The sequence below is a fragment of the Spermophilus citellus genome, assembly GCF_964194105.1.
Source record: "Spermophilus citellus genome assembly, chromosome: 2".
Lineage (NCBI taxonomy): Eukaryota > Metazoa > Chordata > Mammalia > Rodentia > Sciuridae > Spermophilus > Spermophilus citellus.
The window spans coordinates 162,098,774-162,123,525 of NC_138183.1; the positions used below are offsets into that span (position 1 = coordinate 162,098,774).

At 34.1% G+C, this 24,752-nt stretch overlaps 1 protein-coding gene and 1 long non-coding RNA gene across 4 annotated transcripts in view; one reads left to right on the forward strand and one right to left on the reverse strand.

Moving 5' to 3' along the window:
• The window catches only part of NPAT (nuclear protein, coactivator of histone transcription), a 54,027-nt gene extending 30,767 nt beyond the window's left edge, over window positions 1-23,260 (forward strand). The window contains exons 11-18 of one of the 3 annotated variants that reach the window (XM_081282540.1): window positions 1,747-1,843; window positions 2,601-2,726; window positions 5,094-6,761; window positions 8,362-8,477; window positions 8,556-8,664; window positions 15,909-15,969; window positions 16,034-17,213; window positions 18,476-23,260. In XM_081282540.1, coding sequence (XP_081138666.1) covers window positions 1,747-1,843; window positions 2,601-2,726; window positions 5,094-6,761; window positions 8,362-8,477; window positions 8,556-8,664; window positions 15,909-15,969; window positions 16,034-17,213; window positions 18,476-18,553 — 3,435 coding nt within the window. In that variant the 3' untranslated portion in view covers window positions 18,554-23,260. Of the gene's footprint in view, window positions 1-1,746; window positions 1,844-2,600; window positions 2,727-5,093; window positions 6,762-8,361; window positions 8,478-8,555; window positions 8,665-15,908; window positions 15,970-16,033 lie in introns of all 3 variants that reach the window. The other 2 variants (XM_081282538.1, XM_081282539.1) reach the window with 2 other exon arrangements.
• Window positions 1,383-8,303, reverse strand: LOC308643002. The gene is made up of 3 exons (XR_014020682.1): window positions 7,278-8,303; window positions 2,284-2,399; window positions 1,383-1,771 (listed from the first exon to the last, which is right to left on the reverse strand). It is a non-coding gene; the product is annotated as an uncharacterized lncRNA (long non-coding RNA).
• Window positions 23,261-24,752: the final 1,492 nt, after the last annotated feature.

Below are 24,752 nucleotides of genomic sequence, written 5' to 3' on the forward strand. Positions count from 1 at the left end.
TTGTTATAACAGGTCTTCTTTCAGTTAGTGAATTCTGGGTAAAACCATTGATACACCACCACCACCACACCTCCCATGTCAGTTCTATCACTGCTTCTTTAAAATCCTCTTCTATCTTAACATTTAACATATATCCTCCTTTTTAATTTTTTTTTTAATATGGAACTCTTCACAAATGTGCGTGTCATCCTTGTGTATTGTTCCCATTTTAGTATATGTGCTACTGATTTATTTTATTTTCTTATGTGGTGCTGAGGATCAAACCCAGTGCCCTCAGCCACAGAGCTACAACCCCAGCCCTCTTTTAAATTTTTAATAGTCTCCAACTCTTTACTATTTTCTCCACCAGTACATCAGATACTTACCCATATCCGTGGCTGTTACATACTATGAGGGATAATGAAGTGAAGACACACACATCCAGCCACTGTGGTGCATACCTGTAATTGCTGCTGGGAAAGCTGAGGCAGGAGGATTACAAGTTCAGATCCAGTCTGGGCACTTAAGTCTCTGTCTCAACATTTAAAAAAAAAAAAAAGAGTAAAGTACCCCTGGGTTCAAAGCCCAGTACCAAAAGAAACACGATCCTCAGTTTTGGGTCATTCATAATATTGCATATTTGTGAAAACTTTAAAATTTAGATTTAAATTATTTATTTTGAACTAATAGAGGATTTTTTTTTTTTTTTAAACGCAAGGACAAAAGACAAAACAGAAAAACAGTTGTTAGAAGCTAAAATGGACACGTGGTACCTGACTTAATAGACCCAGGGTTCTCAATAAAGACAGCTCATAAAAAAGCATATTTACAACCTAGAAATCGCAGGAGGTTCAAGAAGTACCAGCAGCCCCTCTGAAAGTAAATGTAAATGTGAAACTACAAACAGGAAGACGAGGTGCAAAATCTAGGAAGTAAAACTCCTTATCTCTGTTCCTTGCTCTCTTCCAGAAATACTATTGCTAGTCATAAATTCTCCATCAAAATACTTACTACCTGGCCATGGTGATTACATGCCTATAATCCCAGTGACTAGGGAGGCGGAAGCTGGAGGATCATAAATTCAAAGCCAGACTCAGCAATTTTTCAAGGCCTTCAGCAACTTAGTAACACCCTGTCTCAAAAAGGGCTGGGATGTGGCTCAGTGGTTAAGCGCCACTGGATTTAATCCCCAGTACTAAAAAACAAACTTGAACTAAAAATACAGGTATTTCTGTAAGATTAATTTACAGCTTAGATTATAGTTGAGAAGTTTATACCACAGCCTCACCCTTTTGGCACAGAGATTACAGGTGACTTCTGGCATGCTATTTTCAATGTGAGGAGATAAGCAGAGATTATTCAACATTTGAAGGAAACATTTAATATGAAGAGACCAAAGTAGACAAAAGGAGTGAGATAGATTTGTTATGAAGAACCTATAAAGTTTATAGTAAATTAATGTGAAGGAAACAAATTACAAAATATTATTATTTGATTTTATTTTTCTTTTTACATAGTTATGTTCATTTTATGTTGATGTTCAGGAATATATTCTCCAAAGTGATTAACTAGGAAACAGAATTAAATAACATTGACCTTCTATTTTCTAGTCTTATTTCATTTCAAGTGAGCATATTATTACAATTAGATTTTCTTGAAAGGGAATGCTTCTACATAAAACAGCAAGATATCAGATGTCTGCTAAGTATCTTTCTGGTATTAATTCATATTATTCAATTAAGATCATGCCTTCATTCTTTTTTGCAGAGTGAAATCCATATGTCTGAAGAAGCTATACAGGATATATTAGAACAGACAGAATCAGACCCAGCATTTCAGGCACTCTTTGATCTCTTTGACTATGGTAAGTAGAAAATTTTTTCAAGACAGAAGGATAAAAAATTTCTCTATTGCTTCTTTGGTAACTCCAGTGAAGAAACATTACACAGAGCATTTGAAAAAGGTACTGTTTCATTAAAGCAAGCATTGCATGGATATGTAAAGGGGTTTCTGTTGTCTTTTGTTTATAGTTGAAAAAATTTCAGCTAGAAATCTGAATTTTTGTGGGTATTTTGGCTAGTCAAGAGGGAAAGTGTTGAGGGCTGCTACAATACAGAGAAATACAACTGAAAAATACAAAAGGAATACAAAATATCAACCATTGCTCTGAATCATATGATCTAGAGCAATAATTCTCAAAGTGAAATCCCCCAAACTAGTAGTATCAACATTATCTAAGAACTTGTAAAATATGCAAATTTGGGGGCCTCCCAGAAGATCTTGATCTAAAGTTTAAGAACTTACCAGTCCTAGCCAGGTGCTCTTCTCTGTACTTCAATAGGTGCTTGCTTATACTTCTGGCAAATGCAGGCTGAAGCAGGAGGACTCCTCAAGACCAGCCTAGGCAAAATAGTGAGATCCTGTGTCGAAAAAAAAAAAAAAAATCTCATGGGAAAATATTTTTTACATACTACATTTTACATATTAAAGTGCAAAATGTTAAAAACTTCCAAAACAACTATAATTAAAATCAGAGTTAAACATTTGACTACACTCAAATGGTACTAATTCATGTTTGTTTTATTTTTGTCATTAATTATTTCCTTGTCCTTTTTTAACAGGTAAAATAAAGACTAATAAAACTATATCACAGAGTATTACAAGTCAGCATATAGAAACCAATTCCAATATAGTTTTAACAGAAGAAACTAATCTAGCAGTTAAAAGTTCATTTGAAACAGAATCTGGTAAGAACTAATTGATTAAAGTCAAAATGTTAATATTGGTCTCAAAATTCAAGGGCAGAAAATATTGTTTATGTTGGAAGTTGTTCACGTGACCACATAAGTCATTTTTGTATTAATAGTTTTTTCTTCATTCAGAAAATTTACTCCCAAATCCTTAGTATTTGATTAAAAGGTGAATTTTTAGTATTCATTCTTTTATAATGTGGTAGATTTTTGGCATACACAATTTAGTATTAGTAGTGTTGACAAAAGTCTATAACAAATAATTTCAGTAAGCCACAAATTCTAATCCTTTTTTTTTTTTTTTTTTTTTAAAGAGAGAGTGAGAGAGAGGAGAGAGAGAGAATTTTTAATATTTATTTTTTAGTTCTCGGCGGACACAACATCTTTGTTGGTATGTGGTGCTGAGGATTGAACCCGGGCCGCACGCATGCCAGGCGAGCGCGCTACCGCTTGAGCCACATCCCCAGCCCCAAATTCTAATCCTTAATCTGCAAAGTTTATATATGATAGAAGTTCTTCAGCCTAATAAGTGAGTTAGCTGATGGCTTCAGCATATGTATCTCATTTGTGTAGAGGAGATTATATATTGTGGTGACAGTTTTGAATCTTTGATGTTTTAGGTTATATTCCTACTATATTCTTTTTTAAAAGTTTTTTGGTTTTGTTTTGTTTTTTTTTTTTTTTTTTTTTAGTTGTTGACGAACCTTTATTTTATTTATTTGTATGTGGTGCTGAGAATCGAACCCAGTGCCTCACGCATGCTAGGCAAGGGCGCTACCACTGAGCCACAACCCCAGCCCATTCCTACTATATTCTCATGGATTATGAATGTAACACAACCCACAGTAACCACTTACTGAATGAAGAAAGACTAAAAATAAGCCCATCTTAGATTTTCTAAAAAATTTTTATATACCAATTATTGTAAAATGTAATGCATATTTAGAACTACACAACAAAAATGAATGACTTATTCAGTTATCAAATGCAATCAATTAAATCTTCATGTAACCATCTCCTGAGTAAAAAAATTATAGAACACTGACAACACCACAAAAAAAAAAAAAAAAAAAAAAAAAAAAAACTTTTTGTGCATCTTCTCAATCACTACTCTCCACGGCACTATTCCTGAGACAATCATTACTTTATGCCTTTTTAGTGCTGCCTCTGTTCTGTTTTTCAGCAAACTATGCTAAACCATCTTTTTTGTTCACCTGCTTTTTAAATGTTGTCACCCCTTCCCATTCCCTATAAACCTAATGGCTTTTAATTTTCACATCTTGTCTTCCAAAAACTAGTTTTGGATCATTTCAGACTACATTCCTCCTTTGAATTCTCTGCCAACACCAAAGTGCCGTCTTCCCCATTTCTTCTTAGGCTGAGCTCTATGGGCTGTGTCTCACTGTATTAAATCTAGAAGATTGTACACCATGTGAACTCCATTCTTTACAAAACGAAACTTTAAATCTTATTTTCTCAGAAAGTCCTCCATTTCATTAAGAAACTACTTCCCCTGAATTTATGGCAATAACAATGTCATTTTACTTGTGTCACCAATTATGATAGTTGGCATAGGTTTTTCAGAGTTTTACCTGTAGTTCATATTTGTTGATGTTAATATTTTCTGTCCTAAATCGTGAACTCTTAAGCATATCAGTGTTGTGTTGTTTTCTGAAACATCATTTGCTCGGACTCCATCTTATCGTACTTCCCCTATTTTTCAAGATCACTTCATATAGTGCCTCCTTTATAATATGACTTCTTGTTCTACTGGCAGAAAGATTGTCTTTTCTTCCTACACTGTTACACTTTTTTCCATGCTTTATTTTGACTTTATGTTCTGTATTGTATTCTAATACCATGCATTTGGGTGGTCTTTAGTCAATATGTGAATGTTAAATAAAATATTGATCATGCAGGGTGTTTGGCTCCCTTTAACCTTTAAAAATATATCAGATAAATGTGATCAGTAGAAATGGCGGAAAGTTAAAAAGTCAATGTGGTGAAACAACACCACCATCACCGCTACTACTACTAATGATAGTTGGAGCCAATTGTTTTTGTTTTACCTACTAGTAAATATTAGATGTTCTTAAACCTATACACTTTTTCCTTCGTTGTTACCTGTTTTCCAAGCACAGAAAACAGACATTTGCTTAAAGAGGCACCAATAATTAGAAAAGTAGTTGCAGATTTTTTGATATTCAGAAAATGGGAGGCTATATAAATATAAAATATGAGACATCCACTTACTAGTATGCCACACATTAGTATTTCCTTGGCAAAATAGGTTTACAGTACAATTGACTAATACAGAAGCTAAATATACTCAGCATATCTGTTCAACATCCTGGTATTTTACAGATGGTCAACCTGGTCAGCCCCCATTTTGTACATCCTATCAAAATGAAGATGCATTAAATACTTTGAAGAATGGCAGCAACCATGATGTGCTTAGACAGGAAGCCGAGGAAAATTTTTCCCAAATAGGCTCCAGCATCCAGAAAAAGCCCTTTAAAACTGCTGTACCTACTGAACAGAAATGTAACCTTGACATTACTTTTGAGTCTGTGCCTAATTTGAATGACTTTAACCAAAGAGCAAATTCTGATGGTGAATGTAATCAACATTGTGCTGAATTATATACAAGTCAGATACCCAATGAAACTGAAATGGTTATAGAAGCTGAAAAGAATTCTTTGTCTCCAAATGTTACGAATGAATCTCAATTACAGTCTGATCAACCCAATATACCCATAACTCCATTTGTTTCACTTGCTAGTGAAACTAACAATGAAAACTTAATTCTCTCTGGGAAAAGTTCTCAACTTTTGTCCCAAAATACCCCAATAACTGGAAAACCATCTAAAAAAAGTCAGTTTTGTGAAGGTTCTAACAATACAGTAAAACTTAAAACTAATTTCCATGGTTCCAAGTCACCAGATTCTAGTGAAATTCACAAAAGTAGAATTGAAATCAGTAATGTAGCAGTGATTTCACAACTATCAGATTGCCAAGATAATGCTTCACTTCAAAGTAAAATATTACCTGTGTCTGTTGAAAGTTCAGGTTTAAATGTATCTGGACAACAAGTAGAAATTTGTCTTGAAGATTCTATCTCCTCAATTAAACAACCATCTGATGATTCAACATCTATTGAGTTAAATCATCTAGAAGGTGAAACTAAGCCACACAAGTCTGAGAAAGTTATTTTGGATTCACAAGAGCCTTCATCTTCTGTGAAAGAAGATGGAGATGCTGTTTTTCTCTCTTTGGGTGGAAATAACTGTGAGGAAGTTGCACTGATGCCTCCAGAAGGTAATCCTATAAAAAATAGTCAGTCTCTTCCATTAGAATCTGGATGTTCTTCAGTGGGTGATTCTCACCCTGAATCTCAAGATACTGATGATAAACCTTCTAATGACAACTCGACAGAGATGGATGCATCAAATATCGTCTCTCTCAAAATTATCATTAGTGATGATCCATTTGTTTCCTCAGATACTGAACTGAACAGTGCTGTATCCAGTATCAGTGGCGAAAACTTGCCAACTATAATTTTGTCTTCTCCTGCTAAATCCCCTGCCAAAAATGCAGAATTAGTTAAATGTCTGTCTTCAGAAGAAACTGCAGGTGCTATTGTATCTGCTGAAGCAGGAGATTCAGCCTCAACAGAACAAAGCCTTTCAGCAGTCAAACCTGAGGACTCTATAGTAAATAACACTCAGAATGAAGATGGTTTTGCCTTTTCAACTAATGTTACACAGTGTGTTTCCAAGGATGGAGGATACATACAGTTGATGCCATCCACAAGCACAACTTTTGGCAGCTCAAATAACATTCTGATAGCTACATGTGTGACTGATCCAACAACAGCCTTGGGAACAACTGTTAGTCAGTCTAATGTAATGGTATTGCCTGGAAATTCTGCACCTATAAATGCCCAACCTCCACCACCTCAGTTACAGACACCACCAAGGTCAAACAGTGTATTTGCTGTCAACCAAGCTGTGTCACCAAACTTTTCACAAGGTAATTTTAAAAACATATTATACTTCATTTCTTCTATCTTGGAATCTAATTTCTTTTTGTATGAAGTCATTGAGGAGAAGATGATAAATTATGAATGGATTATTTGAGAAATGCTCTGTAATTTGTGATTTTGCCTTCTTTTAGTGCTAACTAATTAAGCCTTTTTTAAATCTGGTAAGCCATGAACTTAAGTTTAATTTTTTTTCTTTCTACAATTATTATTCCATCCATGTTCTAATAAACTATGAGAATGAGAAAAGAAAGACACATCTATAATACCAGTATATCTCCTAACTTCATGTTGTAGAACTTTTTTTTAATGGCTGTTGTAGTCATTTTGAGGGAATTTATCATCTATTGGAGAAATTTTCAAGAACAAGTTTAATTTCTCCCTAGCTAAAACTCTAATTCTTCTCTGTCTTCCACCCTCTTGAATTGATTCTCATCTTTAGAATCCTTTATTCAGAGGGGTTTCTTGGCATTTATTACATGTTGTTTCATATATGATTCACATACCTGTCATGGGTCGTTCTTGATTGCATTCCTTGAAGATAGAGAGCTTAATACGTTGGTCTATTTTTCCATGTGTTCCAGTTCTCCAGCTCATCTCCCCCCTATTTTATTTTTAAAAAATATCTTATTTAGACAACGATGGACCTTTATTTTATTCATTTATTCATATGTGGTGCTGAGAATCAAACCCAATGCCTCACTGCTGGGCAAGCACTTTACCACTGAGCCACAACCCCAGCCCTTATACTTTTTTTTTTAATTAGAGCATTGTATTTATATACAGGCCCCCCTTTTATATTATAAGCATACTATGAAATTTGGTTGAATATTGCCAATTAAGTAAATTTGATGGGTCTGTTCAGTGCTATTTTAGAGGAGATAAAGAAGGGGTCAGAATTGGTAAAGAATATTGAGCTTGAACTAAAGCTTATAGAAATAAGGTGTAGAGTTTGGAACTAAAGGAAGAAAATCTTTCATAGCTAAGGGAAGCAGCATAAACATACATAGGTATTTGAGAGACTGTAGTAGTATGCATGAAAGTGAGATCACCCTGATAGGAGTAGTGAATGTTTTAGGAAAAAGCTCATTTACAGGGCAGAGCTAAATTATGATAGCTATAGACTCTGGCTGACTTCCCCACAATGGTTTTGTCTGGTTATACACTTATCCTGAAACTTTTCTGACCAATACCGTTAAGATATAATATGTTGAGGTTATAAGCATAGTCTCGGGCTAAAAACATTTAGCTGGGATCATAATTTTCTGCTCTGTTGTTCAAACTTGGAACATTAACCACTCATTTTCTAATTAGTTTCACTATTCTCTCTAGAGGAGTCAAGATGTATTTGTAATATGATCTCCTAGTTATGGAGCTTTATGATTGTTCTTTTTGATTTAACGTAGCTAAATGACTTAACAACTTAATATTCAAATTGATTTTTTTCATGTTAGCCTTTCTGTTCTTAAACCAGTTTTTTTTAAAGGAGAGTATATTATAAGAAAAGTTGTTCGTAGAATTTATTTCAAAGTACAAAATACTTTGATTTATGCCAAAAATTTTGAGAAATTATATGAGAAATTTTTTTAGGTTCTGCCATCATAATTGCTTCTCCAGTCCAGCCTGTACTCCAAGGAATGGTGGGAATGATCCCTGTATCTGTGGTTGGACAGAATGGAAATACCTTTTCCGCTTCTCCTCAACAGGTAAGATTTTTTTTAAACTAAAAATTGTGTAGTGAAGCTTTTCAAATATAACATAATTAATGGCTTCTTCTCTTCTAGGTCCTTCATATGCCTTTAGCAGCACCTGTATGCAATAGAAATATTCCTCAATTCCCTGTTCCTCCAAAATCTCAGAAGACTCAAGGACTAAGAAACAAGCCTTGTATAGGTACCATTTTTAAAAGTTAATTTTGTGATTTTATATTCATTTGTTTGCAGAAATACCTGAGGGTTGTTTGGTTTTTGTGTTTGTTTTTTTACTTCCTATACCATTCCTAACGTGATTATCCTACATTTGCATAATGTTTGGTAGTAATAGATATCACAAGGCAGCCAACTCAGTTAATGTACAGCTTTGGTTCTGATAAAATTGTTTACTATGTTGAGTCTTTTAGCCTTTGCTGCTGGTTCTTGGTTTGTTCTTTGTTGCTACCTAACATGAGCACAACTTCTGTTTTCCTGACAACTTTTAAAGTGATTAATAAATGCCTGGTATATTTGTATGAGACTTCAGAGCAATGCCTCTCAAATTTGTGTGTATGAACTTCCTGAGGATCTTGTTAAATGCAGATGCTGAATTAATAGACTGGTTCAGAGCCAATCCTTATTAAAATAAGTTTCCTTATTTCTAACAAGCTATAAGAATGCCATGCTACTGGTATTAGAGAATATTTGAGTAGCAGCAAGTCTTAAGTTTGCAAATCATCTTGCCTTGTTTCCTATTTTAGTCAATGACCCAACCATCTACCTATCTACCCATGTCAAAAACCTTGGAGTCATTCTTAAAACACATTTCTCTTAATTAAAATGTTGATCATTTTTCATCTAAGTTGTATCAGTGGTGTATTATCTTGATCTGCCTTCTTGTTTTTTTTTTTTTTAACATTTATTTATTTTTATGTGGTGAATCCAGTGCCTCACACATCCTAAGCAAGCACTCCAACCACTGAGCCACAACCCCAGCCCTCCCTTTTGTTTTTCCAATTCATTCCATATCCATTGTCTTAAGTGACTTTTTCACCTTGTATGCAAATCTGAATGTAGTGCTTCCCCACATAAAATCTTTCAGCAGCTCCCTGTTGCCCACAGGATAAAACTGAAATTCTTCAGGATGCCATTCATATACACTGGTCAACCCCTCCATTCTCATCTCTTACTCCATTCCAACATGTTCTCTATACATACCAACCATATTTATTGCTCACCTTATACTTGGTGGTCTTTCTTGTCCCTTTACCCATGTTATTTCTTCTTCTTAAAATTCTCTCTCCTCCCCCATCACCATCAATCTGTTTCTTATACTTCAAACTTGAAACTATTTTTAATAAGCAATGGATAAAGTGGGTATTTTGATTTTTTTTCTCTCTCATGCCTATACTACAGCATTTAACACATTACAGTCTTAAGGGCAGTGATCATACAAAAGACTCACTAAATACTGTGATCGGTTTAGCCTTTCCTTAAGCTAACAGGAATACATCTAGTAATGTATGTTATTGGCACCCTGTTAAACTTTGTCACATTGTTGCTGTTATGTAATATTTTTAGTTCCTTCTGTCATCTATTTCATTCCATTTAATGACCATTGGGAATACATATTTACATAAACTTACTTTATTTGTTTAACCCCTATTGATGGACATTTTTTGTTGGGAGGCATAGAGTACTAGGGATTGAACACAGGGCACATTACCACTGAGCAACATCCCCAACCCTTTTTGTTTTTTGAGACAGGGTCTCGCTAAGTTGATGAAGCTGGCCTCTATCTTAAGGCAGTCCTCCTGCCTCCGCCTCCCATCTGAGTCACTGGGATTACAGGCATGTACCACCATGCCAGATCAATGAATGTTTAAGATGTTTCCAAGATATTATTATCTGACATATAATGATGTGATGAACATCTCTGTAGAAACCTTTGCATGGACCCATATAAGGGTTCTATTGGGGCATATACCCAGAAGTAGCATTTCTGAGTCAGAGAAGAGAGTTTACATTTCCATTATTTTCTCTATTTTCCTCACAACTTTGCCAGTGCTTGATACCATGTAATATTTTAACTTTTGTCACTGTGATGTGAAGTGGTATTGTTGTATCTCATATCATTCTTATACTAATGAGATTCAGAATCATCTCTTTTTTTTTTAATATTTTTAGTTGTAGATGGACATAATAATGTCATTTTGTTTATTTAGTTTTATATGGTGTTGGGGATTGAACCCAGGGCCTCACACTTGCTAGGCAAGTGCTCTACCACTGAGCCACATCCGCAGCTCAGAATAACCTCTTATGCAAATAATACTTCTCCTTCTGTGGATTGCTTGTCGTTTTCCTTTTTTTTTTTTTTTTGCTTCTCTATTAGATTGCCTGTGTATTGAGGTGTTAATCCTTTATTGGTAACACGTCACAAATATCTTCTTGGTCTATCACTTTTTGTTTTGTTTTGTTTTGTTTTGTTTGTTTTGTACTAGAGATTGGACCAAGGGGCGCTTAACCACTAAGCCATGTCTCCAGCCCTTTTATTTTTATTTTAGTCAGGGTCTCACTAGGTTGCTTACAGTATTGCTAAATTGCTGAGGCTGGCTGTGAACCTGTGATCCTCCTGTCTCAGCCTCCCAAGCCACTGGAAGAGTGCCACTACACCTGGCTTCTGATACTTTTTATCCCATTAACTAGTTAATACCAGAAAAAAATTTAGAAGAATTCAGCATCTATTTATAATAAAAGTTCTTAAAGGCTATCTGTAGTAAACATCATGGGCTTCCTTTAAAATTGGGAACAAAAAAATGCTCATTCTCACCTTTCTACATAGTTAAGCCAGTATTTCCAACACCAATAAATTGTTTATTCCATTTTTTTTCTCACATCTGATTTTACCTTTATCATATGCAAATTCCCATATGAAGTCCTATATGTAGTCTTAGACAATACATATGCAAATAGGTATGAAGATTTGAAGAAAGAGAATGAAACTGTTGTGACAAATGGCATGATTTTTACACAGAAAGCCAAGGGAATCAATAAATTACTAAAACTAGTAAGAATTCAACAGGTTTTCCAAGTATGATTAATTTTCCAAAATTTTGATTTTATATACCAGCAACAAGAAATTATTAAATGTAATAGAAAATAAGGTACCACTTGTAATGACCTCAGAAATAATAAAATACAGAAGTAACCTAACCAAAAATGTTACAAATGCAATTTGAAATCTCTCAAAATATTATAGGAAGTCCTACAAATAGAAGAGAATCATGCTCATAGATTGGAAGATTTAACCATGTTAAAGATGTCAGCTCCCAGTTGAAAAAATTCTATGTAATCTAGTTTAAAATGCCATTAGAATATTTTGGGGAGCTGGGGCTGTAGCTCAGTGGCAGAGCGCTTGCCTAGCATGCATGAGACACTAGGTCTGATTCCAGGCACCACATAAAAATAAACAAAATAAAGGCATTCTGTCCATCTACAACTACAAAATAAAGTTTTTTTAAATATTTTGGGAAATGGGAAAATAATTTAAAATCTGTAAGGAAGAATTAAGTTTATGGATAGCTAAAACAGAAGAGCAGAGGACAAACCTCAGTGCTAGATAATAAAATATAGCAAGAGCCATGGTAATTAAAACAAACAAACAAAAAAGACAAATGGAACAAAATAGAGTTTAGGAAGACACCATGCACAGTATATATTAAAGGTAACATGAAAAGACAGGGAGAACAAGATGGATTATTTAATGAGAGCTACTGGCCATATATATAAATACATTAAAAAATTAGATCCGTTCCTTATATAGAGATGAACTCCAAGATGGTTAAAAATCTAAAAAGTCAAACACAGATCAGCTAAGTGATAAAAAAAAAAAATGTGTAAGAATATATTTATGACATTAGGATAAAGATTTTTTAATGAGAAAATCATAATTTAGAAGTAGAAAAATCACTACAAAATTAAAGATTTGTGTTCAACAAAAGGCATTATACAAAGTATCAGGAGATTTTTATTCAGTGCCTTGATGACTATGACACACAATTCTCAGGCTTATTTATCTTAAATTTTCCATCACAATGAATGACAAAGGTGGTTGCAGTTGTGATCCCAAGACTCTGGAGGTTGAGGCAGAGGATTGCAAGTTCAAGTCTAGCGTTGGCAATTTAGCAAGACTATGGGTTCAGTCTCCAGTACCAAAATGTGTGTTTGTAAATAATAATGACAAATGCCCATGTAGTGAACCTTTTCAGAATATCCTAGCCTCATGGTTTTTTGATCCTTTCTACTCCTAAGATTTTCTTTCATATCTTACTAGGTTTATAAGATTGTTAAAGACCAATAACCTCTTTCATCTCATTTCCACATAACCATCAAATTGATCTTCAGCCAGTCATATTTTGTGTTATTTGTCCTCACTTTTCACCTGAATTTTCATCATCTTTCTAAATTTACCTAGACCCCACAGTCTTCCACAATAGCCACTTTTGCCAGTACTCTTAAAACCTGCCTATGCACATTCTTCTCCATACCCACTGGCTACTCTGTAGTCCTTGATCTGTCCAGCCATCTCTGCTTTTACACCTGGGCTTTTCAAAGAAGCATTGCCATTCCATACTACATAAAACTTTCTTACTTACCTGCTGCACAGCAATTATTTTAAATATCTACCTATCGGCTTTCTCTCCTATTCCCTTGTTTTTGTTTGTTTGTTTGTTTTGATGGTGGTGGTGGTGCTGGGGATTAACCCAGGGCCTTCCACATGCTATGCAAGCACTTTACCAGTGAGCCACATCTCAGCCCCATTTCCCCTTTGATACTATTCCAGTCTTAATTGTTCTCAAATCTGTCTAATCCCTGGCTTTTCACTCTCCGGCTATGATTTCAACTTGCAATTATCAGTAAATTTCATTTCTGATTATCACTCCCCTTTAGTGTGTACCTTCTTTCAAAATCATCCATTCTTTTCCCATCTTTCTTAAAGGAATAATGACCTTCTGGTTTTTCTAAGGTTAATAGTCTACCTGGTTCTCTAGATTCTGTCTTCTGTTAAATATCTTTCAGCTATTTAACAAATTGAACCTAGATGCACTGTACCACTGGTGGGTTGAATTACAACTTCCACTCTTTCTTTGTTTTTTGTTTGTTTGGTTGGTTTTTGTTTTACTTTGAGAGAAGGTTTCTCTAACTTGTTCAGGATGGCCTGGAACTTGGGATGCTCCTGCCTGAGTCTCCTAAGTAGCTGTAATTACACCTGTACCCAGCTCAATATTTTCTTTTTTGACTTCTTCCTTCTCTGACTGTAAATTTACTTAGTTTTATTGTCTTTTCTCATGTTTCTGCTAAAACTGTCTAACACTGAAGTCACCAGTGCCTAAGATTGCCATGTACTTTGGTCTTTTTCCATTTTTACCTTACTTTGCTATAATTGTAAATAATAGTGGTGGCTTCTGGAGCTATCACTCAATATAATGCTTTTCCCTTGCTAATATAATAAAACTTTTCAAACTCTAGATAAGTCTCTCTTCTTCAAATACCTCCATTGTCTACTTTTTCCCTTTGGTTAATGTTACCATTGATTCTTCATTTACGCTTCTTATTTATGTGAATTCCCACTTTTGTTTCAAAGATGTTCATCATCTCTTATCTGGAATAGAGACCTCTTACTAGAATTCTATTTCACCTTTTTTTTTTTTTTTTTAGTTGTAGATGGACATAATACTTTTATTTTTATGTGGTGCTGAAGATGGAACCCAGAGCCTTACAAATGTGAGACAAGCACTCTACCATTGAGCCACAACCCCATCCCTCTATTCCATCTTTTACATCATTGCCAGATTAATCTTCTATACATAAATCTTTTTTTTTTTTAGAATACTTAGTCAATCATATTTCTTTTTAATATTTATTTTTTAGTTTTAGGTGGATACAATATCTTTATTTTATTTTTATGTGGTGCTGAGGATCAAACCCAGTGCCTCACAAGTGCTAAGCGAACACTCTACCACTTGAGCCACAACCCCAGCTCCTTTTATACATAAATCTATTGGTGCATCTTTCCTATTTACATCTCTTGAAGGTTGTCTCTGAAATAACTTCTGCATAATGCACAAGGCTCATCATGATCTCATCTTTGTGACCCTTTTAAGCATTTATATCTTCTTTCCCACATAAATTCTGAAACCTATAAATTAAAATATAGCTATTATGAGTGTGTGATTTGAGTGACACAGCTTGCAAACATGACAGTTATATGGGCAAAAATTTTTAAATAGGTATAACATATTGCTTTCTTTAAATAACTGGTTCCCTGCCCACACACACTGGTCGTAGAGTCTCCTATATACATACAGCAATCATAATGTCTATTCTATTCTGCTGCCCTTCCTATCCCCCTCCCATCATTTCTCTGTATCCAATCTAATGTGACACACTTTTTTTTTTCTCATCACAACATCATACATGTATTCTGTATAGCCATGAGAGTTTCCTTCCATCTTCCGTGCAACTCCCTTTCTCCCTCTTTTTCCCTCCCACCTCTCTTCCCTATTTAGTGGTAGTCTTCCTCTCATGCTCTTCCTCTCTATCCCATTTTGAGTCACCCCCCTTATATCAGAGAAGACATTCGGCATTTGTTTTTTAGGAATTGGCTAATTTCACTTAGCATAATCTGCTCTAATGCCATCCATTTCCCTGCAAATACCATGATCTTGTTATTTTTTAGTGATGAGTAATATTCCATTGTGTATAAATGCCACATTTTTTAATCCATTTATTCTTTTAATAACTGTTTTGATCTAAGTTCATTTGGCCTTCCTTATCAGTGGGTTCAACGTCTGCAGTTTGAACCAACCACAGGTAGAGAGTTTTCAGTGGGGAAAAATTATATCTGAAAGTGCAGGCTTTTATTATTCCTTAAATAATAAGCTATAATAACTCTTTACATGGCATTTACATTATTATTAGAAGTAACGTAGAGATGATTTAAAGGATTGCCTAAGTTATAGACAATACTGTGCCATTTTATATAAGGAACTTGAGCATCTGCAGATTTTGGTATCCATTGGGGTCATAGAACCATTTCCCCACAGGTACTGGTAAACACGTGTAGTACATTAAGTACTATATGGAGCATACATAGATCCAAAGACTGGGTTCATAATATTTGCCTGGAGTTGAAGCAAGTCATTTGCTCCATATCTAGATTTCCTGTTTAGAATTAGAATGGGTAAGTGGCCATTTTGTATATATTACAAAACTTCTTTTTAAAAGCCAATATGAGAAAGTATTTTATTTGTACATTAGCTATCATTTGGAACTTTTTCTCATGGTATATAATATTACTTGTTCCATCCTCTTTCTGGGGAATATCTTGTTTCTCTCAAGAATAAACATTCTCTTTCTAATTAATTAATTAATTTGTAATTCCAGGAAAACCGGGAAATAATTTGGCAGATTCATCAACTCATTCAGTTGGATGTCATGCACAAAGGTGAGGATAAAGTAGTTTTTATTATAGATTATCGAATGCTCAAATTAAAATAGAATTTCATTAGGTTGCTAGAAATAATTTGGTTTTGTTTTTGTTTTGGTAGAATTGAAGTTTCTGACAAGAATACAGCCACAGAACTTGGGAAAAAATTGGAAGAAACCACAGTTCCCTTCTCAGTTGAGAGTGTAGTTCCAAGTAGCAAACCTTTTGAAAGCCACAGACGTGTGCTCTGTTTTGATAGTGCTGCTTCTCCTATGGCAAATACACAGGGACCTAATCATAAGTTGGTATCCCAAAACAAAGAAAGGAATGAAACTTCCTTTCCTCATCTTGACTTACCCATTGTGTCCTCTACCTTAAAACCCCCTTCTAATAATGCTACCAAAAAAGAGAGAGAGAAAACTCCTATGCCCAAGATTTTATCTAAATCAGAAACTGCTGTTAGCCGGCATACCACCATAAGAGAAATTCAGTCAGAAAAGAAAGTTACACCAACAGAGATGGTACTTGAATCTTTCCATAAAGCAACAGCTAATAAGGAGAATGAATTATGCAGTGATGTAGAGAGGCAGAAAAATCTAGAAACATCAAAACTATCTGTTGGACAGCAAAATGGGAGTTTACGGAATGAGAAAACTATAGCTTCTTTGCAAGAATTGACCAAAAAACAAGCTACATCCACAAATAATAAAAATGTCATTTCAGTGGGTACAGCTGTAAAGGATCTGAAACAAGAACAAACTAAATCTGCCTGTTCCTTGATTACTGCAGAAATATTACAGGATGTTCAGTTGCACAGCCCAGTAAATAGGCTAGCTGATACTAGTGATTTGCCTGTACCCCGGACACCTGGCTCAGGAACAGCGGAAAAGCATAAAGAAGAACCTACAGATGGTATCAAAGCCCCCTCTAACAGGCGTTTTGGTGAAGACAGTAGCATACCCAAAGTAATGATCCCTCCTGTAACTCCAGACTTGCCTGCTTGCAGCCCTGCCAGTGAAACAGGCAGTGAGAACAGCGTAAACATGGCTGCCCACACACTAATGATTCTCTCTAGAGCAGCCATCTCTAGGACTACTTCTGCAACTCCTTTGAAAGATAACACACAACAATTTAGAACATCTTCAAGAAGCACCACAAAAAAGCGGAAAATTGAAGAATTAGATGAGCGTGAGCGAAATTCCCGTTCTTCTAGTAAAAATCTTACAAATTCATCAATACCAATGAAAAAGAAGAAAATTAAGGCAAGTTTGAAAGTTTTAATTTCAAAACCATACTTTTCCCTTCCTTCAGTACTGAGATTAGGTAATTTAACATTTTTTGCAACTACTACCTGACTATTGAGTCAGGACAATGTGGAGTCTTGACTGATAAAATACATTTATATAGTGGTTTTTCTTAGTCACTGTGGAACTCAGAAATTATAAAGATGAAACAGCATTTTTCAGAAAAATTAGTAAGGCGTTAAACTATAAATGTTTTCCGTGGGAAAAGCAAGTGTTTCAGTCAGGTAGGACCCAAGTTTTTTCATGAGAATGACATAAGGCATGAAATATTGGGAAACTGCTATATATGAAATTACCAAGTAAAACACCACTATGTTCATGTCATCTTTTCCATAACTTTTAAAGATGTTAATGTGGTGGAGCATTGGAAAAATTTATGTTTTTTTCTTGAACCATGGTTGTCTACAGGAAGATATTGCCAGATAATTAATCTTAATGAGTGAAATCTATTTATTTTAAAATTGTTTAGCTATTTTTTTTAGTAGCTGAGTTGAATAGAAAGAAAGTGATTAAAATGAAGTATAGCTTCAGGAAAAGAATCTTGGTTTACTATCCTACAAACCTGGATTTGAATCCTGTATCTGCTGTTAATAAATAGGCTTTTTTACTGACCATGTTTAAGTCCAGCTTCTCTGACTCTCAGCCTCATCCTTTTAACATGCTATTACCATATATATTACCTTGTGGTCTCAGAACATAAATTTGAGTATATAAAGTACCTGGTATATATTCAGTATTTGGAATTTGTTACTCTTAGTATCTGTTAGAGCTTTCTGAGACTTTTGGTTTGACAGTAATGACCACCTTATAGAAAGCACATTCTATCTTGTCTCATTCAGCATTCAGACACTTAGGATTTGTTTATTGCCTTTTGCCCAAAACTAATGTTGAAGTATCATTAAAACATTTAATTAACTTTGGGTTTATAAAACTTGCCTCTGTTTCTCTTGTAGAAGTAAAATTGTGTGTGTGTGTGTGTGTGTGTGTGTGTGTGTGTGTGTGTGTGTGTTTTTTGCTGGGGATTGAATCCAGAACCTTGTAATTGCAAGGCAAGCATTCTACCAACCAAGCCATATCCCCAGCCCCCTAAAATTCTAATAGACTAAATAATTTTGGCAATTTTAGTAGCATATGGAAGAACCCAGTATAATGTTTTAGATGACTTATTAAGAAAACTGACTTCATTTGAATTTATTTATTTTTTTTATTTTTTTTGACAGAAAAAGAAGCTACCTTGTTCCTTTCCAGCAGGAATGGATGTGGACAAATTTTTATTATCATTGCATTATGATGAGTAAACATCCCAAAAATGTAAGAACTAAAGTAGCTATTTAAAACTTGTATCCCTTAAACTCTGAGTGTAGGGAATGGGATATTGACAGAATCTGAAAGCATGACCTGCACTTTTATTGTACTGAAATTTCACTTTATATCTAAATTATGCTGTTTTTGAAACAGCTTTCTAGTTTGTAAATAGACTTCCTTGGTATATTTTTATTTTAGAAAAAAAACATTTGCAGAAATGTAAGTAAAGCCAATCTGCAAAACTGTATAGCTTTGACTGTTGCATATTGTAAATATTATGTAAATCTTGTTAAAATAGCCTAATGTTCTTACACTGTGTTTTTGACTTCTTATGATCCCTCACTGAGGCTTATTCATCTGGAATAGTTTCTTATTTCTTTTGGAGGAAACGATGCTTATTCTTATAAATTGCCTTCATTAATTGTTCAACAGGACATAGCCACACAGCACATAAAATGATAAGCACCTCAACTGGTAGTAAAGTATCTAATCAAAAATCAATAGTTTGATGGATTTTTTTTTCTACAGTCAGTACTTTACCACCCCTTATCATTATTGCAATTAAAACTATATTACCAAGATTTTATACTGTTTTTCTTCTAGTCATTCTGTTCTCTTTGTTTTAAAGAGAGAATTTTGAAAACCATTTATTAGGTGTTCTGATGTTTCATTTATAACTTCTAAGATCTTTTTCAGAACATTATAAGTGGTTACACTATTGAGCCATAAAAAGTTGAGTTTTGTAGTAGTTGAGATTTCTTGGCATATATAAACTTTTCCCCTAAGCACTGGGGATATAAAGAATTGCACTAATTCATGTAATTCTCCACATACTAGTGACCAATGCACATTTTAATTTAAATCTTGTATTCTATGTTAAAGTTTGTGTGGAGGTTTATCTTCTGGTGTCCTTTTAGAAAGTCATACCCATCATAAGATGTAAAAAGAGAAATCATAGTTTTATATTTTAATTTAGTTTCTCCCAAAATGGGGTGTGTCAAATAACTATATCTATACTGAGATATAGTGCATTGTCTGTGTGTTCCTTATAATATTATAAAGAGTTACTCTCAAAAGGTCCTTAAGGAGAGTGAGAGAGGTGCCTTCTCTGTTTTGGACTTACACAACAGTCAAGTTGAAGAACTGGTTTAAACTTTTAAGTGATAACAGAACTTATAATTAATACCTAACCAACTGTGCCTAGATATTAAAGTATGTTCTCTTAAGTGCTTTCTGTTTAATTATCAGTATATTAGGATTTCTTTCCTATAGGTGTATATTTTGTTAAAAAGTCACTTTACTCAACCATTTTTTTGTACTGGACCTTTAAAAAATAAATCCATCTTACTCTAACATAATAGTTTTCAATGTAGAAATCATGTCTTAATTTTGCTGGACTTTAATGCAGAAATTTGTTTTGTAACAAATTTTTATGATAACAATGGTTTATTCCTAAAGAAGAAATATCATACAGTTAATGTTTATCTAACTCAACTTGATACTGTACTACAGTTAGGTTTAAATAAATAATTTCATTAACTTCACAAGTTTGAATTACTTCGACAGTCCTTTTTAGAATTCTATTGGCAGTCTTAGTTAGAAACTTTAAGTTTTTTGCAAGTCAGTTCATTCTCGCTTATTCTTTTTGAGGAATTTTTATAATGCTGGAAATTACAGATTTTCTTCTCATTTAACTAATATTTATATGTGCTAGGTACTGAGAATTCATATGTGAATAAGATAACTTTCTTCAATCTTTTAGTTAACTACCCAGGAGCCACTAGATACAGTCCAAAGATAACTTGAACATTTTTATGTTTAAGAGCTAAAGCATGATGCTCATTTTACCTTTAAAAGTCTAAATATTCTTGACTTTTACTCTTGTATCTGGTAACCTGTTTTAATAGTCAGATGCCCAGAGACTGATTTTCAAAATTTAAGTATGGCACAAATGGCAATGTGTGGCTATTTTTACAACTACCTATAAGGATCCAGTTGGTAAATTGGAAAATTCTTAATTGTTAATATAATCAGTGTGTGCAAAAGTCTGAGAATTCTTGTAATAGGACTATTTTATTATTTTGGTCCTGAACATTGTTAGAGCCTTATAATATTGTGAAACTGCACATGAAAAATTAAACCTCAGCATTCAGGCAAAAGTTAGATATCGATATCATGACTATTAGGGAAATAAAGATTGGTGTTTTGATAAAGAATAATTTCAAACGCATTTTAGTATATATGCTTCATTTATTCTTTACCAAGCCACTGTCTTACAGGCACAGGCCTACCTTCTTGAAGTTATGTATCAAGTTTGACTTTATTATTATTATGCTTCCTTTTTATTGATATTCATTATCACTGCAGTATACGTTAGTCTTTTTTTTTTTAGAAAATTTTCACTATGTTGAACATATATTATAAACATAACTTCCTAATATGTTTTAAAGGATTTTCTAGTTTTTCAAAAACAACAATAGGCCTTTTTTCTTTTTCTTTTTCCTTTTTTTTGGTGGTTCTGGGGATGGAACTCAGGACCTCGTGCATTTAAGAAACATTTTAGAGAGTATAATTACCCAATCAAAAAGTGTATTTTTGAGGAATATTAACACATTTTGCCAAATTCTATCCCTAAACTTTATATCAGTTGATATTCCTGCCAGAAAATTGTTATCTCTTCCATAGCATATGTTTGTTCCTTGTCAGAGGTATATTCGAGGCTTTTATTTTCTTTAATTTGTTAAAATTAGGAGGTAGTTTCTAATCCACATATATTGTTTGGTTACCTAGCGTGAAAAAAGAATCAAAGTTGTTGATGGACCTTTTTTTATTTACTTGTATGTGGTGCCGAGAATCAAACCCAGCACCTCACGAATGCCAGGCAAATGCGCTACCACTGAGCCACAACCCCAGCCCCTCCCCTAAATAATTTAACCACTTAGTGTAATGTGTTAAAATAGCATTTCCCTTTCTGTAATCATTTACTTATAATGTCTTCATCGTATAGTGATTCACAGTCTCTTATTTACAATTCTAAATCCAAAAGGTTTCTGACAACCAATTTTTTTTCCCTTAACATTAGAACTCATTATGGCAAATTACATGGCAAAACATAACCTGAAATGACATGAAACTACAATCTTTATTTCTTTTGGTATGAGTTTTCATATTTTACTATAAAAATGGTAGTGTGTTTAATTAGAATGTTATTCTAGCCTTAAATGGAGCATGTGATTACATACATTGAGTTACTATTTAGAAATAAATTCTGAATTATGAAATCCAGCTAAGTCTACAGATTTATGATCAAGGGACTGGGGTTGTGGCTCAGTGGTAGAGCGCTTGCCTAGCACGTGCAAGGCCCTGGGTTCTATCCTCAGCACCACATAAAAATAACTAAATAAAATAAAAGATATTGTGTCCAACTACAACAAAACAAATATTAAAAAATAAGAGATTTATGATTAAGAATTTTGAAAGCATATTAAATTTATACACAGATACATATTATACTTTAATGTATAGAGTATTTTATGTCATTATATTGATTGGTTGACATAAAATACTTTGGCAGTCCAAAGACTGCTTTTTGATTGAATCATTATAGTATTTTAATCCATTATTACTATTCTTGTTTTTTTCAAATATTGACTTTTCTACTTCCAAATTAACTTTTTTGTTGTTACTGTTTTTAGACACACATGATAGTAGGGTGTATTTTGACATATTATACATACATAGGGCACAACCCATTACTTTTGTTTTTGTTTTTGTTGTTGATGGACCTTTACCTTTTTTATTTATTTATTTTTATGTGGTGCTAAGAATCGAACCCAGTGCCTCACACATGCTAGGCAAGTGCTCTACCACTGAGCCATAACCCCAGCCCAACCCATTACAGTTTTGATCCCCATTCTTAAACATGATGTGTAGTTAGTTACACTGGTTGTGTAAGCATAGGAAAAGTGTGTGAGCATAGGAAAAGCATGTCTGATTCATTCTACTGTCTTTCCTATTCCCATCTTTCCTCCAAATTAACTTCAGGATCACTTGTATTAATTTAAATTAAAATTCTACTGGAATATTGATTTTAGAAGTATATTAATATTTCTGGGCAGGGTGTCATTTACCTGTAATCTCAGTGTCTGAATAGAGGTAGAAGGATCTCAGATTCAAAGCCACCGTCAGCAGCTTAGCAAGAGCTTCTCAAAATAAAAAATAAAAGGCTGGGGATGTGACGTAGTGGTTAAGTGCCCCGGGGTTCAATCCATGGTACCCCCCAAAAAAGTACATTAATGTTGTAAGTTAATTGATACTGAAAGAAGCAAATGGCAAGTTATTATGGTAAGTATCATTAAAGTTTTTTAGTTATCCTGTCCACATAAATTTTTAGGTAAAGTGGTTGTTTCTTGTTAGCTGCTACTTGTAGAGAAGCTCTTCATTCCACAACCATTTTAAACTGGTAATAGCAGTTATGTAAGGATGTTATTCCTTTATTAATGTAAATTTTTTAAAATATTTATTCTTAGGTGGACATAATATCTTTCTTTTACATTTATGTGGTGCTGAGGATCGAACCCAGTGCCTCGTGCATGCTTCACAAGCACTCTACCACTGAGCCACAACCCCAGCCTCTAATGTAAACTTTTAACAGGGGCATAACATGTAAACAGAAAAGTACACAAACTATTAAGTTCATACTCTTTTTTTTTTTTTTAATTATTTTATTGTTGGTTGTTCAAAACATTACATAGTTCTTAATATACCATATTTCACAGATTGATTCGAGTGTGTTATGAACTCCCATTTTTACCCCGTATACAGATTGCTGTGTCACATCAGTTACATTTCCATTGATTTACAAATTGCCTTTCTAGTGACTGATGTATTCTGCTGTCTATCCCATTCTCCACTGTCCCCTCACCCCTCCCCTCCCCTCCCCTTCTCTCTCTCCATCCCCTCTACTATAAATCGTTTCTTCCACTTCTATAATTTTCCTCCTACTCCTCCTTTCCTCTTATATGTAATTGTGTATAACCCTGAGGCTCACCTTCCAATTCCATGCAATTTCCCTTAACTCTCACTTTCCCTCTAATCAACATTTTTTTTCCAATACTTACTGATTATTATAGGCTGTCCATGTTTTATTACTCTTTGTTGTATTGGTTGTCTGCCATTTTCTTAGTGATTTGTAGGTGTTCTATAATCTAGATAGAAGTTCTTTATCAAATATCTGAGTATTTTCCATGTTTTTCTTATAAAAACTTTTTAGGTGGGTGGGTACTGGGGATTGAACTTGGGGGTACTCGACTACTGAGCCACATTCTCAGTCTATTTTGTATTTTATTTAGAGACATTCTGAGTTGCTTAGTGCTTCCCTTTTGCTGAGGCCAACTTTGAACTTGCGATCCTGCTGTCTTAGCCTCCTGAGCTGCTGGGATTACAGGCATGAGCCACCATACCCAGCTCTAAAATCATTTACTCTCATATTTTGATTGGTTATCCATCTGGAATTAATTTTCCATGTGAATATCCAGTTTAACCCAGCACCCTTTATTAAAAATGCTATCCCAACAACTGTATTGTCCTTTTCCTCTGTCATCGTTGGTAAACTGTTTATGTGTTATGTTTCTGAACCCCAAATTATTCCATTGGTCTTATAAGTTTTGCCTATAACAGACTGTCTTAATTACTATAGGAAACCTGTGTTATGTTCCAGTTTCCATTTATATAACTAGGTGAACTCTGTTAGCACTCATGGGTTTTCTAGTGCTTCTTTATTTATTCAGGACCTATCTTCTGTAAATTATTTTCCAATTTTATTTCTTACTGCACTATTAGCATTGCCAGTACAATTAATAATGATCAAAATAGGCTTCATTGTCTTGTTCTTTGTTTTGTTTTAGTTTATTTATTTATTTATTCTACTAATAGGATTGAACCCAGGGACACTTAATCACTGAGTAACATCCCCAGCCCTTATTTTTTTTTTTTTTTTTTAATTTTGAGACAGGGTCTTGTTTAGGGTCTCGCTAAATTGCTGAAGCTGGATTTGAACTTGCAATCCTCCTGCCTAAGCCTTCCAAGCTGCTAGGATTAAGATGTACACCACCATGCCCAATTTGTTCCTTATTTTAATGGGAATGTTAAGTGTAATGTTGACTTTCATTTGTAGTATTTTGTTTTGTTTTC